Raw genomic sequence first — 27619 nt, 5'->3', positions numbered from 1 at the left:
GCTTGCCACGAGTAAGATACAGTTCCCCTTATCTTCTAACTTCAGTGGATATAGGTAGCTTCAACAGTACATTTTCCTGTATGAAAACACTCCCTCATACCACTGACAAAGCCTTCCTTTTTCTCTGCTGCTCTCAAGTCTCACCTAAACAAGAAACACTCTGTCCTTTAACAGATAACTCATTTTTCCTCTAGAAGAAAATTTCAAATCTCGAACTTGAAAACCTGAAAGGTAACAAAGTACCACAGGGTTCATGATGCTGTTTTTTTTTCTCTCTCAGCTGTCTCATATCCAGAGAGAGGCAGTAATTACTGTTTTACCTCTCACCTAAGACATGGATAAAAACAGGCTGGAGTTGCATTGCTGTTTTGCACTACAACTGCTTGTATACAAGGTTGAGCTACTTGAGTACTTTTTGGCAGTAATGCTCCCAAGGTGCTAACAGACCTCTCCCTCATGCTTAGAAGGTGGCCACTTAGATGTCCCCAGAGCTGGGGTCCATGCCACACCAGCAGAATTCCAACAGTGTTCACATTTGCAGTGGTCTCTCACAAACTCTCCCTCTTGCCATCAGCACAGAGCCAAGTGACATTCCCTTTCCATCCGTGTGGACTGCACAGGTCCATGACTAGATTTCAAAAATACAAGTGTAACAAGACTGGAACAATAGTAATGACATTAATTGCTTTTAATCTCTGCCCTTTTAACAACTGTCTTTATCCCAAGCATGAAAGAATCTCCTGTTAGAACCAAGCAGTTATCTGCTGTCTTCTCCTGATGAACCTGTTGCTTTCTCTACCTTCTCCTTTTCAGCCTTCAAGGAAACAAGTTCCAGCAAGCCGTCCACCCTACAGACATCCCAGAATAGCCTTGTGGTACAGTTTTTCTGCATTTTGTCTGAGTGTCTGCATCAAGACCTCTTTAACCTCCCAAATACCCCTTAGGAAAAGGAAGACTTACTTTTTTCCATTCACAAGGTGATCAGCTTGGTTCAGTTTTTACCCCACTCACCTTTTGTAGCTCACTCTGAAACAGCTTCCAGTTAAAAGTTCACCAATACAAGTCTGCTCAACCCTTGCACTGCCTCTGGCTTGGGCAGGCTGTCCCCCAGATGTTCAACAACCATGTCTGGGCTGCTAATTCAGCACTGGTCTACAGCTCCAGCATTACTTTGCCATGTGGTACTTGTCTGAGCTGAGCACAGCTCTTCAGACTTGGCTCAGGTGTAGCAAAGTTTAAATAACTTTGCATCAGACTTAGACTTGGGAGACTGAAGTCAGCTGGAAGCCATGGCATTCACACCACAGCTGCATCAATTCGTAGTCAGGCAAAGAGGATAACAAAATGCAGGCATGGGGACTTTGCAAGCACACTTTTCCACAGTGAATTACAGTCTAGTCGTGCCTAACTAAATAAAAGCCAGTCCGTATTGTGTCACACAATGAGATATAGCAGAAGAGAAATGCAGAGAAAAACAGACAACAATACTGAAAGGATCACGGGCACAGGGAGATGAAGAAACTCCCGAAGTAACGTCTGCACTTTTTATCCTGCAGAGAGAACCACTGAGATGAGGGCATCAAAGCAGTAGGTCCAGCTCAAATTTTCAGTGCTGAGAGAAGCACAAGATGGATGTAAAATAGATGGAAGAGATACCCAGCCAGATCCACGGTGGGAAAAATGGCAATGTTGCACAGTTGGAGTGTGAGGAGAAGGAAACTGGATTTTGAAACAGAGTAATTGTCTACAGGGCAGACAGGCACGTCCTTCCTCTGACAGTGGAAGGGATAAAGTGCTATAACCCCAAACCCACACTAAGCAATGATGAGCAGCAAGGGGGAATGGAACCCAAAACAGTTTGGACTAGTCTGTAACTGGAAGTTACCTTCAGTAGATACCTGAAATGATCATGAATGTTTTGGGAATCAAGAGTAAGTACTGGTTGCATTACAGAATGCGCTATGTCAGGTGAGTCTGGGGATATGCCAGAAGTTCCCAATGGGATGAATAACATCAAGCAGAAGGTGGAAAAACAATATCATGGCTCATGACATTTGCAGGGGAAGAAAGCAGATGAAAGAGGGGCTGGAGCTGAAAAAAAGCTGCAAGGAATGTGACATCCGCTAAATCAGAAAAAGATACAGCTATGTGTCCAAAGGAGGGATGTGCTATACATACGAGCATGATATTTCAGACTGACACCCACGAGGTTCATGGGAGATGGAGAAAAGGGGATGAAGAAAGACAGCAAATGCTAATTGTAATACAGGAAAAAGGACAGCGAGAGCAGACTTGCCTGGGACATTAGCAAGCAGCAGGGGGACGTGAGCACTGTGAGTGTGATCAGGGAAAAATGGCTTAGATGAGAAAGTACCCCAGTTAGAGGATGCGTCACTGCTTTCTGCTTTCACAACAGGAGCATGGAAAGCCAGCATCAAACTAGGAAATGGAGAAGTGGAGTCAGGCCAGGAGCTGGAAGACAGGATGGTTCTTCGGATAAAGGATCATTTTCTCTCTGCTTTAGAAACTGGGCAGTTGACTGAAGGCTCTGGGAAAAATACCCGTGCACAATGTAAAATTTGGGATAATACAATTTCATGTAGAAGGTATATAGGCTGGGAGGGCTTGAGAGAGAATTCTGAAAGAGCAAACAAGCCCACTGTATCAACCTCAGACAGGGATAGATACCAACCGTATAATTCAAGAGTCGTACTTGATTCCTCTGAGCTTTAATTGCACACTTGTAAATAAAACATTAATGAAATGGCTCCTTTAAAGCTTGATATATATTAAAATATTAAGAGGAAGACAAGAACTGCGAAAACCACATTGCCCTACTGGTCTGTTCAGGCTTCAGCTCTCCTGAGGGAGAGACTGAAGAAACAACTTATACTTTATGCAAAGCCCTAGGACCATGAACATTTCTTTCCAGGCAGAATAAAAAGGATAAAGTGTGAAATCTGGGGTCCTGTGCAGCAGGACTCCTGTTGATGTCAGGTGTATTTTCCTAGCAGAACTGACCACCTGCTGCTTCAGAGACGCTGACTCCCAAATCAATGTTTTAACCTCCATTTTGTGAACTGTCTACCCCCCAAAAAAACAACAACAAAATGAACAGAAACAATAAATTTGTGCCTGAAAAAGAGGAAGGATGCCCCTGTATAATAGCACAACTTATTCAAGATGCTTAAGCATCCCACCACAAAGCAATCTTTTGAAGATAGTTACCAGGCTATTTCTGTAGTCTGTGGAGAGATGCAGGCCCTTTGGGTGATTCATCTCATGTGATGGCACACAACAGAAATAGCTGGGTGAAATCCACTTTGAAGACGCTTCCCCCAGCAGTTCATTTCCCAGCTGACCTTTAAGTAACAGGTACATTTAACAGTGGGCTCTTGCCACTCTGGGATAGAGACTACCCACTTAAAACCTTTTCACAACTTTCCCAATTTACAGTCATACTCCCATCTCTTCATGAAAAAAGCCAAAACTGAAAAAGGAGACGCCTTCCTTCTGCCAACAAGCCCAAGATGCTGTTTGCTAAAGCATTTCCCTTTGTAGCTTCAGCTGCACTATAGAACAAGGAAAATTCTACGCTAACTAAAGGAGTGAACACTTCACGCATAACACAGCTTGGTTTACTGCTGAGACGGATGGCAGAGGGGAACAGTGGTTCTCTCTGTAACCTTTGTACAACTGATGCCCCACTAAATTAGCCCCAGTGAAGCCTGTTTGTAGCAAAGACAGGGAGAGATGCAAGGGCAATGCACACAGTTAAATCAATACGAACAGAGGCATTTGCAGTAATGGCATCTTATGGCCATCTTTATCAACAAATCTCCAGTGCAAAATGAAACTACGCTGGCACAAACACCTTCAGAGTGGGTCGAAGGATGAAAGTACACCTCCATGTTGACTACATTGCCTTCCCCTTTGCACTCATTTGGGAATATATATCTATAAAGATAAGAAAAATTAACCATATACACTTAGTTCCCCAACACTCTGCAGTCAATACTACTACCAGCACAGTCAAAATTCTCAAAGCCTATCCCTACAGTATTATACAGACAAAACTCATCCCAATATCAGTGGGAATAATGGGCGAATAAAGACTGGAAAGGAACCAAAGTCCCAGTTCAACTCTCAGTAATGGAAACACTTGATTTTCACTGTCACAATAACAGTCAAGCTCAGTAATCCAAATTGTCCCCCCTCTTAATTTCAGCATAAGCTAGGCAGAGACACAAAACAGAACTGAGCATCTAATTTCTCAAGGTTAAGCCATAAAGTAATGGTACTAAACTGGAAACAAACCAGTCTCTGAGGATTTTTTTCCCTCTTACCGTCATTTTCCCACATCTGACTGAAAAGATTCCTAAAAAAAACCAAAACGTTCAGATTTCCTCTAGTGCCAGGCACCACATTTTGTTTGGCATGCCTCTATTTCTGTACGTCTCTGATAGCCTTTCCTCCACAGATGTCTATATATATATCTAAAGTTCACATTAGTCAGTTCTTCAAACTAGGTATGAACATCAGTGCAGACGTTTTTGTTCCAAGCACATAGTTTTTCTTACGTATGAGCTCTGCTGTTCATTTCTGCTTCCACAAAGATGACAGAATTGCTATGTACCCAGAGCAATCACAATATCTGTGATGCTTAACGCAGACTGTACACTGTCATAACAGCCCATTTTCACCATCAGCAATGAGGCCTGACACTTCAGCAGCTTATGGCACTCACAATTTGCTGGGGGAAAGTGGAGGTTTCTTTCTGACTATGTTTTGGGATGTTTTTTCTAATTTTCTTAACTCTTTTCCAGAAATGACATTTCTTGAAAATGCATGTGTAAAAATAAACTAAGAAAATAGGAAACAATCTGCACAAAACTTCCTCCCAGTTAATACTGTAACATTTCTTGTGTAAATGAGTAGGGTCTGGCACCATCTGAAGTGAGGAAAAAGGGGCAATATATTTAAGACCCATTACAGTCATCACAGGAGTTAGAGATGCAAAAAGAAAATCGTTTATAATTACCTCTGTTGAGTGAAGCTGAACTGTTTATATCTCCAGTAATAAAGGAAGACTCGGACTGCTTTCGAACTGTGTCGTTCCACATCCTACGAATCCGGCTCTGAACAGGGATTGAACCACAGCAGGTAATGAATTTTTAGCAACTGCAGATAGGTTTCTTTCTGCCTCACTAAAGATGGGCTATTGGTGTGCCTAGCTCAGGATGAGACTTGTTTCTATCCAGCTGTAAGCAAGCAGTTGCTGTTTGGTTATAACCATCTCGTGCATACTAGACACTGCCTGCCTAACTTCATGACACCAACGCCTCCTTCAAATAAGAAGTGCGTAATAGGATTGCTTGCTTTGCTTACATCTTAAATTAAAAAAAAAACAATAGAAATCACATGTGAGAGGAACCCAAACCCATGCAAGCTCAAGGTTTACGAATAATGCACCAAATAACTGAAAAATAACTTACACACAGAAACACGCACGTTTTCCATATTACCTAGAATACTCTGTGTCAATTGTCTGCAAAGCATAACAGAACAGTTGATTTGTTTCTTGGTGACCTTGAACATGTGAAAGTTTTCTATAGCTACTATCCATCTTGGGGGATACAGGTAGAAAGAAATCCACAGCAACTGAGTAACTTCTATTTCCCTACTGAAAAATCTGTGATTATATTGCTATTAGTGTTACAGCTTCTGCTGCTGGGGAAACAGTGTCCCATATGTGTTGGCATTCTCTTCTATTTCTCAGATATGAGGTGAAGCATTTGCTTCTGTGGCTTTTACACCACTGCCTTACTCTTCCTCAACTAGACTTCTACAAAAAAAAATCAAGAAGTCAGCTGTGTACATCTTGTGAGCAGTATGATGGATGTAACCCACAGCTGCATGAAGGGGCTGCCAGGCCATCCTGGAGATCCAGAACACTGCCACTGTGACAGACCATGTTTCTCATAACCACTAAAAGCTAGCGCTGCCCATAGCAGGGCCATGTGAGATCCTCCACGGCTCACTCAACTTGGTCACAGCTCCTTCTCCACTCACTAACCGTAGAATAATGGCATCACCTAAGCATGCATTAGCCCTCTATAAATGGAACCACAATGTAGCATGTGGCCCATGCACTTTTACAGCAGCTCTTTTTCACCTGGATATTTAGTCTATTGCATTCCTCTGACAGGATCCATATGGATCAATTATTCTGTATCCTAGGTGCTTTTCAGAGGAAAAAACAAAAGGGATCTAACGAGTTGTGCCCCTTTTGGACTTTCCATAAGTCAGGAATCAGATGTGCTCCACAGTGAAGACCTCCATCCGCTCTCTCCCTCCCACATGAGGTTTCTCCTGCCTGGGATAGGGCTGGAGAACTTCCATTCTTTCCAAGAACAAGCTTGTAAAAGAAAGTAACCAGCCACAGTACCTCAAGCAGCCCCTGTGACAAGGGGACTGCCCTCAGGAGTCAGTGCAGTGCTTAGGCTGTCAAGGAGGGGGCACACATAAATGTTGCTGGATACGGTGTCTCTGTATGTTATTGATTAGTGTGGGATTTGATAGCCTACTGGGGAGAAGCTCCATACTCTATTGCTGTTATTTGCCCTGTATTATATCCACCTCTAAGTAAATGCCAAAGTGGAGCTCTTGGATGACATTTTGAAAGCCATAGAAAATAAATAACAATTTGCTTCAAGACATAAATCACAAACTGTGTTTTCCTGGGAGGTTATAAACTGGTATTTGCTGCATGTGCTTCATAGTTTAATAGTTGAACTGTCACATATAATTACTTCCATTAGTAATACTGAATAAATTTGTATTTGGTTTCTATTGATTAAGAAGTAAGGTTCTTCATTTTATATGAACCGTCTTTCCATAAATCTGTAAGTACAAGTTAGCTTGAAAAGGACTAAATGTACAAACTACACAAAATATGAAACTTAGATGACCAAAGCATCCAGTGACTAAATGAGATACTCTGTTCCCAGTAGATTACCTCAAGAGATCTATAAACTGAGGAAAATCAAGTGAGGTAATGGAACTGATCAAACCACTGAATGCCATAAAGGAAGCCCTTTCACTATGAAGGCTGTTGCAGCACTCCTGTAGTCTTCCTTTTTCAGCAAGCAAACAGTTGGTTGTTATTTTATCATTCATGTATGTGGTGGTAGCAGTGACACTGACCTTCAGATGGCAACTAAAGGACGTGCTGGGATGTAGTACTGCTGACAAAATGCTCCCAAGCTCCTGATCTCCATGGAGAGAAAGCAGGACAGCTCAGGTTACAAGCACCCACCTGCCTCTGAATGGCAAATGTGGACTTTTTGTTCTCACTGCAATTATTCAGAAGGTTCTTGGAGAGGCACTAATTACAAATGCATCCCAAGAGAAGCAGTCCTCTTGAATTCAGGTCTGGGAAAGGGGGAAATCTCTGCAGCTGCAAGGGAGGTAGCTCTATGGCAGCTTCTTGGGCTCCCACCAGACTCGGTGGAGGGTGAGGCACAGAGGGGAGCTTCCCACCCAACGTGGAAATTGACGTGGAAGTGCCTAGCCTTGGGGCGAGGACAAGAAGCATGGGTTACCTGTGAGCCTGTGGAATATCTTCCAGGTGTCCGTGACCCCGAGGTTTTTCCTGAGCCAATAGAGCTCTCTGTACTTTTCCCACTACAGCAATGTGTGCGCAGGCATTTTCCGTACTCTTTACGTACCTAGGCAAGGAAACAGCAATGGTGGTTAGTGGGCAGCTCCTCCTCCTACCCCACAGCCTTAAAATTGTCAACATGGCTGCTGATTTTCGCTTGGTGGTTCATTAAAACGATAGCTATTGTAGGGAATGAGCCTATTACACCTTGCAGCTGACTGCTCCTGCAGTGTTAGCTCACCATTTACGAGGGCATAAGGGACTGCTTTTATCTGGCAAAGCTGCTCATTGACACCAGTCAGTTGTAGCTATCTCTGAGGCACATCAAAGAGCACTGCAGAAACTACAGATACACTATTTATGACTGAAAATTAATATCCTCATAGATTTGATGTAAACTGGCATATTGGCTCATCAAGGTACTAAAAGTTATTGCTTCTGGCAGGGGACTAAAAGAAAGATTCCAAAAGAAACATATAAGAGCGATTGATTTTTATTAAAAAAAAAAACACCAAAAAACAAAAACCAAAAAACTTATTGCAGTTAAATTGAAATTTGAGGAAACCATATAGCCAGTAGCCCTGGAGACTATTCTCAATCTGTAGGGGCAGCTAGAGCCTGCTACTACACAGCACTGTGCAAGCCAGTCATGTTTTAAATGGGCACTGCCGGCAAATTTGGCCAACTCTTCACCTGCAGGAAAGCCATGTCACCTTCATGGGAACTATGCTGAGCCGTGCCAGGGCAGGAGCAGGGCTTTGACTGAGCTTCATGTCTGTGTACGTGATTTCAATAGCAACAACACCCAGAAAGCAGATGGGGTTAGACTGAAAATGAACACACTGTACTGAAAAAAAACAAAAGCAGGTCATGCTGCCCATTGATGAAAAGAAAATAATGCACACATGACTAAAACACCAATTGAACACACAGTTAGCTGTGAAATTTCTCCAGACCATCTACGAGCATTTGAAAACTCTGCAAAACAACCATTTAAACAGCAAATGACAGCTTTTTCATTAGGCTTTTCCTTAAGAGCTTGAGACAAACACAATACCACGAGTGCCCAATATGCTCGAGTGCCTAATCAATCCTTTGCTGAGGGAAAATAATTCAATTGCTTTAATTAGCCACCCACTGCTTGCCTCTCTGCAGCTTTTTGCTGATTTTCTAGTCCATGATAGATAGGAAAGGATTTTTCTTTCCCCTCTCAAACCATTCCTCCCTCAGCTCTCAGATCGGAGAGATGCATTCCCCCACAGCCAGGTACTGGCTGCACTCTTCTCTCCTCTATGCAGCTGTAAATCAGGAGCAGCCCCACAGGCATCAACAGTGGTTTAAAAGCATAGGCTGGCTCAAGGCAGAATGGCACAAGTGATTTGAATGCCTAGTGAGTATCCCTGGCAGCCAAGGAGGGTACAGTGCCACGCTGGGATGCCACGGTAAGGACTGAGGAAGCTTAGTTACATTGACAGACTGGGACTCAGAGGATCCACATGTAAACTCCTCTATATGCTTATCTTGGATATGGAGTTTGGCCGAAGAAACCAAGATGTGCATCAGCAATTATCAGCAGGTTTGCACAGACTGGGAGAGATCTGCACTACTGAGTTTCAGTGGAGAATAAAATGGTTCTTAAAAATATTTATTACTAAATGTCAAAGTTTGTAAATTTGATCTACATATACATGAGGAGATTTTTATTTCTCATTTTCCAACTGGGGTTTACCTAAGTTATTCCACTGTTACCTCGCAATGCTAATTGGAGCATATTTCAAGTTCCACAAAGAAGCACTTACTGTGCACCAAAGATTTCCAAAAACCCACATTAGGACCAAGCAATGCAAAAGCTAGCGAACTGTTGCAGAGCACGGGTCCTTCTGCTCTTAAAAAAGTGGGAGAAGCAGCCCCTACAATTACTACAATTACATACTTTCCCCAGTATGCGCTGCTACAGAAAGGGGCTGTTTCCTGCAAGGACTGCAAATGAAGTCACATTTTGCTGTGACATGTGACGACCTTCTGGATGCTCGTGGTGTCACTCCTGTCTTGCACTGGTGTAAGGAAAAGGAGAATCTGGCCAACTGCAGGCAGAGCCTTTTTGCAAGTTTGCTACTGCAGAGCCCGAGCTGCGTTGTGTGCTGCCTCCATCGCGCTCGCCGCTAGCGCCCTGGCTGCTGAAATGCCACTGCCACATATCTTCGTTATCGCCTCATTCCCCTGCACCTGCCAGTTTCCACTCTAAATACCACCCCTATTAGGCGTGTGGAGACAAATCTGCTCGATATGAATTCAGGGCACACACACACAACGCTACGCTGCGGTTGTTAGGCAACAAAACACACTGTTACCACTGCTTGTGCCGCTGGGAACCGTCTGTCTTACCTTTTTCTGGAGGACACAATGGAAAATGAATATAAACATTCCCTGCAGAGAATTGAATATGGTGAAGAGATACGCCATGATGACTGTGCTTTCATTAATATACATGAGTCCAAACGCCCAGGTCAATCCTAATAGGCAGAGTAGGGCTATGGCACCTATCACCCAGGACCTGTTAGAAGAAAAAAAAATAAAGAAAGAAAGGGATTGGTCTTTCATCTACGAAACATGGCACATGTCTGCAGACAGGGAGGGCTTCGGCCATGGTTTTAACAAAAAGAAAACAGCACACTGAAATGAACTGCAGGGATTTTTGTCTTCAGTTGGATGCAGTTTACAAGTCTTCAAGCTTGAGTAAATACATGGAAATGGAAATGTTATGAGAACGGAAATTTATCATAACCAAAGCAACTTTGTAACTGCCATGTTTCTGGCATTTTTTCCCCTTTTGTTTAATGTAAAAGCAGTGTTTATGCATATGACACAATGTAGATGCTGTTTCTGAGAATGTCAGGAAAAAAGAAAATAAACCAACCAAAACAACTCCGAATGTCACTTTTTTAATGCCTGCTGGTTTGCCTGGGGCAAGAGAGTTAGCTGGATTAGCTTCTTTACAACTACCACCAAGACACACATACTGCTGCCCTTTAGCAGGTCTCCCATATGAATGTAAGCCAGAGAAACTACAAGAGGTACTTGCCAGATCAGCTCCTTGCAAGGATGCTCTCTGACACTGCTTCACACTGCTCCATGGTGAAGGGAAATAACAAGACACATGTATATGCGCTCACACACCATGTCTGCTCCAACAGCAAACTCCACCAGCAAGCTTTTGTAAGGACAGATAGCATCCAACTGCCTTTCCACTCTAAGATATGGCGCCTCTCTACTCCCTGGAGAGGCCAAGGACAGCCAGAGGACCTGGAGCATGGGATGGCTGCTGCATATCATTTTTCAGTTGGATTTTAGGCAGGCTGCGATGGCAGGAGAAACATTGCACGTTGCCCCTCTGAGTAACAGTTAGTCATGTGCTAAATTGACTTCCCAGAGACTGATCTTCCAATTTTGGAACAAGCCAGTGTGGCAAGCAGGATGGAGGCAGAGTGGGGAGCAGCTCCTGCTCCTAATCACCAACCTAAGTTTCCAAGTGCTGAATTATCTTGGCTTTATGGGGAAGGCTGCTACACAGGGAGAGAGACAGATTCCAGCTGGGAGGCACAGCTGCAGAACAAGCAGCACTGTGAACATCCCTTTGACCTTTCCTTCACAATCTTGATTTCTTTCTCTCTTCCCTAGAAACAAGCAGGTACCACATCATACAAAGGAATGTAATGATACCCATCAGTGACGCCCACTTTTGCACCCCTTCCTCACCATTAACACTTTGATTCTCCAAAGCAGACAAGCCTGCAGCCAGCCAATACCTCTGCTTCCCTAGCTGCTACCGAAGGGCTCGTGGGACAACCTGCCTATGTTTTTGTTCACTGGGTCACTCCAGCCTCATAGAACCATGACATGATTGGGATTTGGGAGTATTTGGGTTGCTCTCTGCTAGGCAGGGCATGGAGCAGGGGAAGGAATGATGAAGCAGCAGTAGCTCAGGGGAAAAAGAAGCTCGATGACAGTCTCCCCTGTTGAGACTCCACAGAAGCTGCAGTTCTGAATCCTCGTGCTTTTAGCAGGGCTTGTTGCAAACAGAAGCACACTGCTGTTCTATTAATGTTTACTGTTGTTTTTTCTTTAGGTATTAGAATGAAAATACAGCACTATTTCTTCCACTGGAGTTTATAAAATATGTATTTTCTGAGCACGTGGCCAAAAGAGCTCCCCAAGGTAACTGCTTACTTAGGCAGTTCTTTAAAAATCACTATTATGTATCTATCAGACCAGAACAGCTCCTTTGAAGCATTTCCAGCCAATCCTGCTAATAAATATTTAGCATGATGCAAATTGAAAATGCATTCTCAAAATCCTTCAGAAAGGTAGACACTAGATAATGTTTACAGCATTCGCCTCTTGGTATATTTTTCTCCTTGAGATTCCACCATCAGTGAGAGCACATTATAATCTTCATTGTATGCCAATTTTAAAAATACAAATCTTTTTATGTTTTAAAAAAAAGCACAAACACAAATGAAGTGGAAAATACTGTTGTTTTTTTCTTCCCCCTTCTCTTTCTCACCATGATTAAAAGGTTCCTACATTTATGAAGACTCAAAAATGATCCATAGGATATCAGGAAACTATTCTGCTCTGCACTACAGCCAAATCTTGAACCCGACTAAAGAGCCTTTGTGTGAAACAAGTATTGAGCAATGAGAGTGGAAATATGCTACCTTCAGGGATGGAAAGGAATCTTTGGGCTAGAAGACCCTCAACAGTGCAAATTGTATGAGATACAGGATTGTGCTTCAGAAAACAGACCTGGAGATAAAGAGGGCATGGAGATTACTTTGAATGCCTCCATCCCGTGCCCGCAGAAAAAAAAAGAATCAAGAAATGAAAGAGAATATGAGAATGATGTGGCAAGAATGAACACAAAGGACTCTTCACCAGAAGAACAAACTGAAAGTCTACCGCAAAGATGGTCAGCTTTTATTTTGTGCTACTGTGCTTTCCTTTTTGGTTGCAGGAGAGAAAGCACAAATGCCCTAAGGCATGTAATGTCTAAGCATTTTTTTGGTTTGCTTTGCAGGTTTTCTTTTTTGGTGTGGCTTGTTGGCAGTTTTTCTTTGTACAGACTTGCTGTTGGTGTTACACAATTTCTCTTTTCCATAGTGCAATTTTATCACAATAAAGAAACAAACATATAATGGTATAATTGAAAATTAGAGACAATTGGGTACTCCACTGTGGAAGGAGATCATCCACTGAATACAAATTAGTTTGCATTACTCCCATCAACCAGAATGGGAATCGTGTGGGCTATCACTCATGCACTTTTCTGAAAATATTCTTCTGTATTTACATTATCACAAAGCACTCTCAGTGCCGAAGCACAGTGGAAGGCTGCTGTTGGTATAACAAGTCTGTATTAAACACGATTACTTGAGAGCGTTCTCTTGAATTCAAGTAATGCCCAATCAAAGAATATACAGCCAATATTGTGGCAATCGGTTGGCGATACATATGCAGCACATTTACTCTGCATGTTAGCTGTATGCCTGGCCATTTTTCTGCACAGTTTGCTCTTCTGCCTCAAATGCGAATGACAGAAGCTTTAATGATTTTTCAATATTGATCTGACAGCTGGTTCATGGGACCACACTGATAAATGAAATTTATCAGCCATTCAGGTCATTCTTACTTGATGAAGGGTCTGTTATCCTCATAGCTAAAGAATGCGTAGACATAAAGACAAGAACACCAACATTAGAAATATAATGACATATAGAGAATACAGCTTGCTGCTCATCCCCCCCTCCCTTCTCCCATCAGCCACACCAAAGCAAAAGCAAAGAGCATCGGGTATCATAAGGTATGCTTGGTACATGCGAGCCAGTCTGGCTCGCTGCCCTGATGACCGAGGATGGCTTCACACATGGAAGTGAGCCTGACCAGCTGCAAGCTGCAGCCACCTCTCCTTGAGTTGGCTCTGACACTGATCATACAACTGTCAATTGACTTTGAAATCTCTGTTATAAAGCCTGGCTCTCCCTGGGGAAGGCTACCTTTGAAATTCCAGCATAGCTACATGGAAAGCTTGAACAAATTCTGAAGATAAAATCTCACTGCACCTCCATTGCTCTCCACCTGATATGTTGTAGTGTGTTACTGGAACCTCCTTACTGCCCTTTTTCATAAGCGTAACTCCCAATATATTAGTCACACCATTGTGTTATCTTCCCTTTGATCTTTGGCTTTAAGATCTGCCAGTCACAGCCTCAACTTGGTGTGGTCACCCACAGCCTTTGGGACAGGAAGGGAAAGATCACTTTATGGGCTGATCCAGACGTTTTAACACTTGCCTGATCAGTGCAATACAAGTAGACTGGCAGTAGTCTTGTAGCCTAAAAAAAAAAGCATTACATATGCTATAAGGAGATCAAAAGCAGCTTTCAGAGCTTCATGCATTAGACTGTTTTTCTGAAGTTGGCACCTAAACCCATGTCAGGCCCCAACAGTGCCCATCTGAAGCAGGAGGCCATATCATGGGGACAAGGTGGCTGTCCCAGTGTCACTCACAGGTCAACAGCTCTATTTCAGCTTGAGCTGTAGCAACCTGGGTGTGAACCTGCTTCCATCCTTGTCAGCCACTGATGGCTCCCCCAGATCTAGCCACCCCCTTCAGCTTCCCAGGCTTCTGTCCCTGCAGGGTTTCCTCCTTGTTATCAGCTATCATGCTGAAAGCTGATGGCCTTACATCTAGAGTCACATCTGACAGCTCTGTAAGGATATCCAAGCTATCCCATGGCAATACATGCCATTTTTGATATGTGTCCACCAAGATTAGGGTCTCGCAGAGGATGACAAGGCACAGCCAGCAGCATGGGGTGGCAGCTCCCCATTACTTGCAACAGTAGGGTCTCCAACCCATCCCAGTTTGTAATATGAGGCTGTTCAAATCCCTCTGCTTTTTATGGTATAGATTTTACTATTGAAATGTTGCTGGTGATAGCTTCTAAGAAGAGAAAATTAGGAATTTTCTTTTGCCCTGTTTTTGCTGTCCAGAGCCTCACTAAGTCTCTTCAGTGAACTGTACTAGTTTATCTTCAAGACAACTGAAGGGTCTGTTTTATCTTTGTACAGAGGAGAAATGTGAAATCGGTAAACTTGGGTTGCTTTTTAGCTTGAGGATAACACTTCAAAGTAGCTCTGGGGAGAGCTGTCAAAAACACCCAAGCAGCTTGCGCCCCATTTCCAGCACATTTGGATGTGGCTGTGCCTAGGAAACTGCCCAAAGCAAATGGGTGCCTGAAGAAGTGAGATTTTCAAACACCAAACTCCTAAGCACTTCAAATCTCTACATGTATGGCCTGTAGTACTTAGTCTCTTATATCTCTCACAAAATACACATCTTTCCTTTTCATTTTACCAACTCAAGTGTTGTAAGAAGCTTAACTCTCGTGCTAGCAACAGTTCATGTCTGACAAAAATTACTCCAGAGTGTTTTTTTTCCAGGTAAAGTCTGTGAAATCTATCAGTGCTGCATTAATACTGCTTCATTATCTCCAGTATAAAAACCATCTCTTAGACAAGAAGAAAGCCTAGGAACAGTCTTAGCTCAGGGGAGAATGTAGCTGCTAACTGAAAAACTGAAATTATATTTACAAACAGTGCAAGCAAATAATAGATGAAACATAAATCCTTGGAAAACCTAGAATAATGCAGCCTGAGAGGCTAGAGTTAAAATGGATTCTCCAAAAGTGATTTGGATAAATTCGTCCCAATTCCTGGAAGTAACCACAAGATTCAGCCCACTTAATTTTAACTAAGCAGCTCTGATTCCTGGAAACTGGCACCCACAAAAAGCAATTTGTCTCATATAAGAATGAGTATTTAAGGCAGGTGAGTCTTTGTCACTCCCTGAAGAAATGCATTTCTCTAATAATTACGGAGGAAATCTGAAGGATTGCTGAGGTGAGGACTTAACTTTCAAATGCCTGAAATTAAAAAGCTGATCTTTAGTGACTGCATTATTTCTATAACCCTAAAAATCTTACTTTACTCCCCTTATGTTTCTTTGCAACCTAGGTGATGGATAGTGGATAGTCTACCAAATCTTATAAATACTGAATCTGTTCTCTAATCTCAAAAAAAGCCCTGACTATACCTCAGGGAAAAGACTTCTTAGGGTTAATTACACATCATGTAAAATTCTTTCAAAATCTTCTTTAAGTTAGATATTTTTCAATTTCCCAAAGTACTTTCTGCTTTAATTATGAGAAAGGATTGTTTGTATTACCTTCTACCTATCTTCTTTTTCATTTTTTCAAGTTGCTTAGATTATCTACTTATATCTTTGTTTAGATGCTTAAGGAATTTCAAAACTAATGCATCCTAAGCTGCTTTCAACATATTGAAAAGACAGAAGCTTGGAAATCTGTTTCACACGGCCTATCTTTAAAAAACCCAACATGCACCTTGTTGACACACGGTGACCAAATTGCCAGAATGTGTACAGGGGCACAGACAATCTGTGAATTATGTATCACAGTGCAGGCCACTTCCATGTATATAAATTAGCATTGTCCTGGTTTATCAAGGCCCTTATTTTTTTTTTTTTTTTTGCAGCCGAAACAGTAAGGCAAGAATTTACCTTTACACAAAACCAGGTTAAAATGCTTCTGAATCGATGATGACTATTATCAGAAAGCAGCTATTGAACTCTCATTTAAAAAAAAAAAAAAAAAGTATTTTCTTATTCCATCTTCAAAAGAGCTTTTTTTAAAATTTAACAAAGAATGCTCTTTGAACCACATTTAGAGTAAAACAACGCATTTAATAAGGACCTGTGTAACTATGCAACTTCATATGCTATCATTTTACTCTATGCTTTATGGTTTAACTAACTCTAATTGATCACTCTTTTGAGAAGTTGAAGTAATATTCCATTATCTCTTTTATTAGGAAAAGGCCTGAATGGAGTAAACACATGGACTCAGGGCTCAGGCTACAAAATACATGCTCTGGCTAGTGAGCAAAAAATGCACGAGTGAGGGCATGGCCAACAGGACCTTAAGTAGCAGTTATAGCTGTTATGAGTGATGAAACTCAAATAAAAATAGATGGATGATGTGCACCATGTAACGCATTCAGAAATGCCCACAGAATTCATTTAAGTATGGCACAAATTGAGTACAGACACAGATGTTTCCTGAAGGCAAGCACCAGCATGACACAAAATAAAGCATACTATTGTCTCCCCCCAGTCTACCAATATGAGGCAATAGGGATGTTTGTTTTCTTTTCTTTTCCTTTTTTTTTTTTTTAAAGTTTCAAGGATTAGAAAAAATTGATTTATCGAACTCTTGAAAATCTACAGGAAGTAGCTGGAAAGTCCAGAGCTCCCCTCATAAAGCAAAAGGGTTCACTGCTAATTAGTGAAGGAGCATCTTCATGTGGAGAAAAATCAATAGCAAGCAGCAGAAGAGTGCTTAAAGGATTTGTCTTCACATTTTGTGACAAAGTTACCACATAAGTGGCATGAAGCCAGATTTTTTCCTAATCGCCTTCCTTAGGCCACTGATGTTCAGCACAACAACATTCAAGCACTAATTCCCAGGTCTTGTCCTCCAGCTGCTTTGCTCTGATGGCAGGCCTCCATTTCCCCCCAGCCCTCCGGTCCTGTTTGGATGGCAGACTGGCTCAGCCACGTGCAAGGGGCTAAGTGCCTCTCAGCTCTCCTCTGAAGAAGAAACCCCTGGTTTCACACCCTCCCTCAGCCCTGCATGATGCCTCAGCCCATCAGGTGGGGTTGCCCATGTCTGACTTTGCCTATCAAAGGCAGAAATATCATTCTTTTCCCTCTCAACTTGCCCAGGGAAGTCAAGGCCTGCTTTCTGAGATTTGCTCTTAATTATCGCAATTGGAAAGAGCAATTCTGTTGAGCTTGTCTAATTTTCTCTAAGTAATTAATTACCCTCTGAATTGCTTACCCTGTTTATTTCCTTCCTCCTAACTTTGCAGAGGTATGCCATGATTATTCAAAACACACTAATGTGTAACCACATATCTGATTGTTTCCACACGATACAGATTCTGCAAAGCCTTTAGACACGTTCGTATTTCACAATCAGCACTGGCAGGGGCTGCTGACAAAATACTTAAAATGTATGGCCTTTTAAAACAATAATCATGATTTATGGGTTCACAGAAAGACCTGAGGTATTTAATATCTTCCAGAACACTCTCTCAAATCAATAACCACTGATGGATTTTTTTTTCTCAAATTCTTAAAGGACGACACCTGTCAGTGGAAAGATTAGTGCTTTACAATCGCCACCCAACATTAACACAGCCATCACAAAAGCCATAGATAAAGAGGCAAAACCCAAAGCCAAAACAGTCAGATATTAACCAAAGAGTGCTGCAAAAAACTCAAGGAGAACTGGAGAGCAACAAACAAAATCTGATGCTGCAACCAACATCAGTGGGCAAGAAAGGCACGCAGTTTAGAAGTGTAATCTCTGATTTTTTTTTCAGCATAAGCAGGGTTTCTGTCTCTGGGGTACTCACAAACCCTGCCTCCTGACAAAATACCAATGTGCTGTATCCTCTCTTGGCAGGAAGCTTTTAAGTACTTCTTTCTGTGCAACATGCAGCAACTCCAAGTGGTTCTGCTGGGTTTGCTTTAGGCTGCCTGCTCAAAGTTTGCTCATGCAGAGATGCAGATGAAGGTTACACAGAGGCAGCACTGAGCTAACCAAGGGGACTACGAAGCACAGCACTTTCTGGACAAGGTCCACGAAGTAGTGAAGCCAACCACTGGGCTGATGAAGGCATTGTACTAATGGACTGCAGCTCTCAGCGCTATATGGGACACAAACATCACAGCCTGAGCTCCTAAACTTTGTGTGGTGGGAGGTTTTCCAAGGGAGAGAAAAAGCTATGCCTCATTTTCAGAAGTGTCCAGATTATTTGGCCAAATTTACAAAAACAAACAAAAACTTATTCCCTAGTAACAGTTTTTTCTTTCCTGGACTGGGAATAAAGGGATGGATCCTCTCTGAAAGGCACCTCTGGTGCTGCTGTACTCTCAATCTGCTGTCCCCAGAAGTTAAAGGAGTCCAAAACTACAGCATGCAGCACAGGTGGCTGGGGTGGAGAAAGTTTTCAATGTGCCATTCTTAGTAGCCCGCTCAGGGTGTCTTGCTACTTTGTCAGTAGGACCACATGAAAATTTTAGCAGAAAACCTGCCCTTTAAAGGCACTACTATAGGCAGTGCACCAGTCCGGATTTCAGGTCATGTTTAACAGAGGCTCAAGAGAAACCATTTGCACTCACTAGCTTGTGTTTCAAACTCTCTGTACCTTTCTAACACTCAAGTCATCATATGTACCCCATCACACCTGCACAGAGTTCAGCGTGGGTGCACATCAGATCCTCTCCATGCTTACTGCCTAATCTGCTGCTCTGCAAAAGGAACCACTAGATAACACAGACCCTCAGGTCTTACTTCAGTGGCAATTGAGGATGCTGAAGGTTACAGGATTGGACCTTCTGCATCCACTGTCATAGCGAGGTGCTGGGCTGGGCTGTCTTCCAAGAGCTGGACCTCTAAATCATGCTGCATCCTCTCTGTGTGCTCCTAGGCAGCTGCAAAGCTAGGAGCAATGGAGGATGAAAATGCTTCTGCTCTGCAAGTCCAGTCTCCCATGTTAATCTAATGTGTTTTGATTCCAGACCCTTCAGCATCACAAACAATTTCCAAGTTGTAGTGTCTGAAAATCAAAGATTCAGAAACCAGCAGATGAGTTGGCCACATCTCAATACAAAAGTATGAAATAATCCTTGCTGCCCCTCTACATCCACTTTTTTTGTTAAAAGCATCTAAAAGCACAAAAGAACCTTATTTTAGCAAAACTATTTGTATCAGTAAAGTGAGCACTTCCTACTGCAGGAGAAGGCATCTTGCATTTTCGAAAACCTAACTTGTTCCTCACTGCACCAAACCCAGGATGTTTACTTTTTCTGCATTTCAATCAGCTGAGTAAATAAAACGAGATTGGTAACCCTCTGTTCCTGCCAGCACAATACTGCTGTGTTAAATCAAGGATTTCATTTAAACAGTTCTGCGGATGATTTTTGAAAGTTATATTTAACCTTTATTTTAAATTTCATACCTAACTCCTCATGAGGAGTTTTTTATGACTTAAGAAAGCCCACAGGACTTAAGAAACAAGCTAATCTGGGGGATGGAATTAGTCATGTCTCTTTAAATAAAATACATATGTTGAGAAGCAAGAAAATGAGCAGATAATCACTTACACCCATACAACATATGGGGAAAGCAGGATATGGAAATGTTTGTGAAGCTGCAAAGGAGGCACATTTTGAAACAGGGGCTTCTCCTCTTTGTGCCTGATGCTGTAGTACACCTGACCCTACTTTCCAGCATGACAAACATTGTCTCTAGCGTGTAACTTCCCTCGTCTCTCCCTGCCTAGGCCAGACTCCCTGAAAAAGTCCAGATTTGGCACTGCAAACTTTTATATAGCAATAAAAAATGTTGAGTTTTTGCATTTGGCTCCTGATTTTTGCTTTTAGATTGCACATTCTCAGGTTTGTTTCTGTCAGTCTGTGAGCAAGAGACTCCTATGGAAAAAGAATAAGAAAGAGGAGCATGGTGTGAGTCTTGCTTAATTTGGGAGCTGAGGCTCGTAGAAATAAAAAAAGAAAGGTTTACCAATGCAAGGGTTGCTGTAAACTCCAAGTGGTGGTGAGAGTGAAGTTCTTCATTGCCATTAGCTCTCCCTAGAGCTCCATGCTCTGAAAATTAGGCCTGAATTTGATGCAAAGGGGTGCCCTCTGGGAAGCCAAATGGCTGCTTTAGACACATTGCAATCCCTGCAAGACACATTGGTGTCTTGCTTTCTGAACAAGCATCCTCAGCCAGGATAGCATTGCAGATTAACCTGCTTCCTGGTGCTTGTGGACCCAGACAAACGATATTTTCCCTCTCCCAGCACCTCCTCTTGAGTTTGGGTTTCAATGGTGAAGCCCATGAAAGCTCCCAGGACTACCGGCTGTTATTTCTTTGAGGGAAAATTATCAGATGAGAAATGTGGCTATTCAGTGTGGAATAAATCCAAGTGAGAGAAAATAATTACTGAAGTCAGCTGAGACAAATTGGCTTTCTTCAATTCAAAAAACTGAAGAGAACATATACTTTTTTTATTTATCCACTAAATCAGCACTGTGTGCCTCGAGTCTCAGCCTATGTGAAGCTCCTGTGGCAGCCAGTGAGCCCAGGGGGGCTCATTTTGGTCATCTGGGGACTAGGGACTGGAATTGATTTCTGAAGCGCAGGACATTTCTGCATCATCCACGTTAATGGGATTTCAGCATGTGCTCCTGTGAATCCAGCCACAGTACCAAAAAAGATTCCTTCCTGCGTGTTCAGAATACAAATGTTTTGAAGGGAATTTCATGTTTTTGCTGGAGTACATATCCTGTTGTTGAAGAAAAAGAGATGGGAGCATGTTTATACAAGAATGAAGAAAGCTGCAACAAAACCACAGCGATTGATGCCAGGATTAAACTATTGCAAGGCACCCCTAATTAATACTGCCTCTTTAGAAACAAAAGGAGCTCCCAGCTATGTGCCTGTCTATCCCTGTCTGAAAGAAAGACAACTGAATTTCTTGGATGACTTTTGGGAAGGTTTCAATTGCTCTGGGCAAGCCTTTCCAACAAACCCAGGACTACGGACTGAAACACTTCTTTATGAAAGGGTCCCCACGAGCTGTGCTTTCCAAAGAGCACCCAGGTGGCCTTGGCATAAGCCAAGCTGTGCCCCAGCTAAAGTGATAATGCACCTACATCAGACAAGAAAAGGAATGAAAAAGCCCTCCAATTCACAAAACCCTTCACTGCCTGCCTTCTTTTTGGTGGGTTTGTAGCTTAGCAGCTAAATTCTCCATGTCATTCCTCCAAAGTAAACAAAATCAAATCTCCCTGCCACATACTGCAGTGCAGAAGAATGTCAGGAAAGCTTGTGCAGCTGCACAAAACACCAACAAATCTCAGCACAGCAAGGTGCACCACACAGCAATGAGAGGACAGCAGATTCCAGCAGATCCGGTGAAGACCATGGCTAGATTACCATCAAGGCCCACTCTTGTTCCTTTACTAATGCTCGATGTCTCTAATGAGCATTTAAATTGCTGCAGAATGAGGCTGTCTCCTAAGTGCTGCGTACTGTCACACAACACAAAGGCGTTTTGGGAGGGGGTTCATCTGAAATCCTGTATTTTGCACAGAGAATGAGGGTTAAGCACTGGGAAACGTCTGGATGGTTTGTAATGCTGCAGCATCTGGCACAGGTCGGATGAAAGCCTGATGCGTGGTGACCCTGTCCAGCAAGCAGCCAGTCTACATGCCTGACCACCTGGGAAGGGTTTGATGGATGGAAAACTTCAGAACAGTGCTGGACTAACTCACATATAGACGTGTTCTCCTTTGTCACATAAGACTTCTTACAGGAATGTGAATATAAAAAAGATGCAGTGTACTCCTGTCTCTGACAGTGTGAGACATTTCACACATCTAACATCCACCCAGTACGATAGAAAAGCATGAATCAGAGGCTCAGAGCTGCTCAACTCCAGAAATCCTTCTACACAGCAGCAACCTCCGGTAAAACAGCCTCACAGCTGCTGGTGTCATATCTTCCTAAGGAGCCATCTGCTAGCAAGAGTGCATTAGTACCATACCAACATGCTGACAGACTCCACCTTGCAGGCTGGAGATGAAAATGGCATAGTGCTTGCCATCCAGAAGCTGGCATGGTCCTTGGCTTAGAAAAACCATGTTCCTTCAGCAGTATGCTTTCCCATTAAGTTCAGAAGAACTGCAGCAATTAATCCTTAAAAAAAAAAGCCTTCCTAGATCCATTTGTTGACAGTGGATCAGGTTGTGTTCATGAGCAGCTTCATGCACCATTCAAGCAATATCCCAGATACACTCTTGGATGGGCCACAAGTGAGATACAAATGATGCCAGCAAAGCCACTAAAGACAAAACGATCCTTCCTGCCACACATCTCAGCTCACCTGTCTCTACTGACAAGCCATGAAGAGATGAGAGAGTGGTGGTCAGACTGGGCCACCTTGACATCAGTGCGTGGGCTGAAGGAAGAAGCTCCCAGCCTAGTAATGGCCACTGGAAAAGGCAGGGATGAAAAAAACCCTCCCACCCAGCATCTGGGGAGGCAGGGTCAAATGCTACTCATATCACCCATGCATGCAGAATCTTGGCATCCTTCTCTGCACTGCTTCATACTGAAGTAATCTCCAAAAGGCGGCAGAGATCCTCACCCAGGGCAAGCTCTTAACATTTCTGTTTAAATGTATTGAAGAGAGAAATCAAACTCATCTTTTTCAAAAGACGCTGTTGACAGTACCTGTCATTAAATGGCAGCTATTTTGCCCTCCTGTTGTCAGCAGCTGGCACAGAAACTCTTGCAGCTCTGAACAGTGTATACCCACATACGCAAGGTCACATCTTTTCCTCACCACACAGAAATGTTTGATATGGAAATACAAGCCAAAGAGAACCTGTCTCTCAGAAAATGCAATCCCACCATGAGAAACCATGCACTTCAACAGCAGGACTAGGGCACAAACCTCACTCTTTCAGAGGGTGCAGCCCACTGAACTGGCTCAGTACCAACTTGCCACACAGGGAGGATGCTCTCAGCATGGAAAAGGACCCACACAGTGGCTGCAGCTACTGAGTGGATTTGTCCTCCTCCAAAGTGCTGGGATAAGTTGGAAAAAGTAATGTGGGTAAAAAGCGAAACAGCTATTTACTCTTTGAATCTCTCGCTGTGTAACTCTTGGGTATCCAGCGCTCCACTGAAGGAATGTCAGATTCTCCCATGCTGGCACAATAATACAGAGATTGTTTCTGAAGGTTAGGGAAGTTTATTTTTACAACTTTGCTCAGTGCCTACAAATCTTTCAGCCTCATAGCATCTGGTTCAGGCACTGCCCTTTGAATGGCTTTTCTGTTGGTGCAGTAATTAAAGGTATCCCAGGTGACACCTGATCCCTTATCAAGTTCATTAATTTAAGTGGAGTTATTTGGCTCTCTATTTTCTATACTTCATAATGTATTTCTAACCTTTAAAGTGACATAGGCAAGCACCAGATTGCAGGAACGCTTATTAACAGCCTATTAAAATATTTTATGGCCTTTATTTTTACGTTGCCATAGGGAATCAAGTATTTTGCTGTTGTTGAACTGGCTCGGGATTTATGTTGCAACAGCTTCACCACAGCCTAACACAGAGCAGCACTAGGAAATGAACTGGGAGAACAAACTCCCATTCAGCTCCTCTTGTGCCATAAAAATGTCAAATGCAGATCACAGCAAGGGGTCCTTCAATCCAGGTCTTTGGTTTTGTTTGGTTTTTTTAATATAACATTGACAAGACAAGATCCAATGCTCTGGAACCACGATGAGAGCCACCAAAGGCAATATGCTTGTAGGTAAACATACCTGGGTGTCTTCTTTACCAACTCTGTAAACCCACAGAGGTAAGCTCAGAAAGGATCTCTGTGGCCACCTCAAAAACAACATGGTCTGTTGCTTTTTATTCAAGAGCTGCTGTACCACAGCCACATTTTGCAACAGCATTAGCACTGAGTTAGGAAGACCACGATCCTACCCAGAAGAAGACAATGATCCCATCTAAAGAACTTCTGGAGATGGTGAGTCTCTTGCAACCCTAGGAAAGCTTTCATAAAGTGGACTTTCCCCTCTGTTAAAAATCAAGCCTATCTGATATTGAGACAACATATGCCTCTGATTTAAAACTTAACTCTTTTCTGCTTAGGTATTTACAAATTGCAAAACAAATAACTTCTGAGAATCTTGTTTTGATAAACTTAGTGGGGTGAGCCTCACAATCCTCCTCAGTTTACATAATGTTTCTCTCTTTTTTTTTTAAACATAAGAAGTCACTTGTAATGAAGAAACATATTTGGAAGGGTATCAGCAACATACTTAAGAGTATTTTAATTGCTTATGTTTTCAAAACGTTTTAATGAAGTCAAATCACGAATAGACACTCCTCTGCCAAAGAACCCATAAAATATTTTACCACGACATGATAATTGACATAACTGGTTGTATAAATTCCTGGCATTTTAAACAAAGATACTACAGATTAGCACAAGCAAGAATATTCAGTAGGTAATTATTATCTCCGCTTTAATTTGGACAGTTTTTTTAGTTTTGTTTTTTTCCAATTTTTAATTTAAATGTCATTCTGAAAGGTTTTCTAGACAGATTTTGAGTGGGTAACCTTAGAAAGACTGTCTCTGCAAGCAATTCCATATCATTAATGCATGACGAGCAGTCAGTCATATTACAAGTCTCTAGTGCTATTAAATGTACCATTCCTTTAATGCCTCGTCCAAGACTGTATGAAATTAATGAAAGACTACCATGCTGAGATTGGTCCCGGACATCCAAGAGGGACTGCTCCTCCAATTTCGTCTTACAGCTGAATGACGGCAGGAGAAACTGACACACCACAGAGCAGTGAGCCCACAACCCAGGCAAGGACAAATACAGCAGATGAATACCCTGCAGGTCCCTGAGCTCACAAAATCACAGGCCCACTCAGCTGTGCCTGCAGGCTTGTAAGGTTAAGCCGAAGAAACAAAAACTTCACCCTGAAGACCAGTGCCATGGCATGCCAGTGGCACTGCAAGTTTTGCTTTTTGGGGAAGTTTACAAAGAGGGACTGACCTACTTCAAATTGAAGAACATCCACAGTTGCAGCTCAACATTAACAACAAAAACCTCACTGAGAACCGTCTTGCAACAGTACCATTCAGTCATTCCTAACAAGCTCCTCTCTTGCCTCTTCTCCAGCTTCTGCCACAGAAGAGAAGGGAGCAGCTTCCAGAGCTGTCACACAACGCTGTGCTCTCCTGGGTGTGCAGTAAAGTACTGACACCAACAATTTCCTCCTGAAGTTCATTAGATTGTTTTATTAATTAGCTGGCACCCCATCTTATCACACGCTGCACCTGAAATCCCACTTGTATTTCTGAATCAAGTAATTAAAGGCAGAGGTACCTGAATAAACAAGCAGTGATGGAGACTAATATTCCATCAATATAATGAAGTAGCTTGCTCGACAGTGAGATGCCCTGGCTCAGACATCATCTAAGTCCAAGGGCAAAGCATGCCTTGGATGGTGAGTCTGTCCTCTGTTATAGGCACCCCCAGGTAAACCCCAGTAACTTGGCTGAAACTAATCAGATGCCGGGGAGAATTTGGGTCATTAAATCTGTCAGTGGCCAAAATAAACAGAAAAGAAGAAAGGCTGCTGCACTCAGAGCATGGAGAAATAGTAATGATCAACAGTTTCAACACCTTCCCCGTGGAGACGGCAATAATTACCTGGTAATTATCGGGCGCAATTTCCTCCTATGTTAAGGGACTAGGTTACTTGCTTCAAGGATAGCAAATGTAACTTTGCTTCCTTCATGCAAAAATGCCACCAGAGGCACTGACTGAACACTAACACAAGTTGAATCACTTTAAAGACAGTCTTTCAACAACAGCCACTTGTTGGTATCCATTAGAAACCACTCCGCAGTGCTGCAGTCCAGTGCCTTATTATCACTGCTGTCAGCAGAGTTGGTTTCTCCTTGCATGCCATTATAGAGGAACAGGGGCATAAACAGTGCAGGAAGAAAGAAGCAGAGAGAAAGACAAAAACCACAGCCACTTACTTGATATTATCAAGACATCCAGATTCAGGTTTCAGTATGGCAGTGTGATGAAACATTTTATAGAGAGCAATCCCAAGGAAGATTACATTAAGCTGCAAAAAGAGGAAAGAAAAAAAAAAGTTAACATGACATGGCAGAATGTGATAGGGAGAAATCAGTCTTTTCCCTCTAACAGTCTCGGTCTCTGTAACAGATGAGTTGCTCCAGAAAATTAGCTCTCACTAAGTTTTATACAGACTGAGTAACAGAAAATTGCCACGCATTTTATAAGGTGAGCCAGCCTGCAGGCTGTGGAGCAGGGATGCCACAGCATTACAAAGCTGTGGAGCAGTGTTACTGATATAGGGCTGCTTTCAAACTCAACTGTAGCGCTTCAAATGACGTTATGGAAAATCAAAAACAGTTCTCTAATGGCTCGTCTGTGTCTGAGAGGTGTACACCTGTGAAAATTCCCTCAAAACTTCTTGCTTAGCCAGTCCCATTGAAAGCAAACAAAAAAAGCAACTTTTTCTGTGAGTTTATAGTGGTGCAGGGGAGGAGATGAGCAGGGAAATTACTAAGACACTTCACACAATTCAAAGCAAAGCAAAAAGAGTTTGAAGTGTTCAGTAAAAGACATGATGGCGTTCCAATGCCTTGGTGTTAGCAGGGTCACTGGTTCCTAGAAAGGAGTTCCCACAAGCCCAAGCCAGGATTTCAGACATAATCGAAAAGGGAAGGTATCTTTTCATGAATGCATTGTTTGAGGGGAAAAACAAACACAACAGATTTGGCTGGTGGTGCAGCCCCTTCCCTGGTGTGGAAAGCTGCTGAAATGCTCCCCAGCGGCAGGAGAACCAGAAACAATGCCTGCATTGACGTGAGTGCCTGGCTTGCTGTGTTAGCCAAACTCCAGCCTATTCAAAACAAAGGATGGTTTATTTAAGCCATATTGTAGTGATTAAAGTATGAGAAAACTCCAACTGTCTCTAAAGTTGTGTTCTTTACCTTGTTGCTGTGATAGCTGATATGCTGGCAATGAGCTAAGTGTAAAGTCACAGGAGTTTCAACTTCTGCAGGAGAGGAAACCTCCCCCTAAAATCTCTCCTCCAGTTTTGATTTTGTTGCATCCCCTTCACCTTAGATCTCCCTTTCTGCATGATCCACACAAAGGTT

The 27619-nt window shown here is 42.6% G+C and overlaps 1 protein-coding gene across 1 annotated transcript in view; it reads right to left on the bottom strand.

The window, feature by feature from the left end:
* The window catches only part of ADGRL3 (adhesion G protein-coupled receptor L3), a 287009-nt gene that overhangs the window by 18065 nt on the left and 241325 nt on the right, over nt 1-27619 (bottom strand). Inside the window, exons 16-19 of the mRNA XM_065736696.1 lie at nt 26465-26556; nt 10049-10217; nt 7605-7730; nt 5042-5138 (exon numbers count right to left, since the gene is read on the bottom strand). Coding sequence (XP_065592768.1) covers nt 5042-5138; nt 7605-7730; nt 10049-10217; nt 26465-26556 — 484 coding nt within the window. The remainder of the gene's footprint in view (nt 1-5041; nt 5139-7604; nt 7731-10048; nt 10218-26464; nt 26557-27619) is intronic.

This window comes from Cyrtonyx montezumae, unplaced genomic scaffold, assembly GCF_038088225.1.
Source record: "Cyrtonyx montezumae isolate F1298 unplaced genomic scaffold, pur_monq_1.0 scaffold_2, whole genome shotgun sequence".
Taxonomy (NCBI): domain Eukaryota; kingdom Metazoa; phylum Chordata; class Aves; order Galliformes; family Odontophoridae; genus Cyrtonyx; species Cyrtonyx montezumae.
Note: the sequence above shows the minus strand (reverse complement) of the source record. Positions and strands in the feature narration are given on the sequence as shown.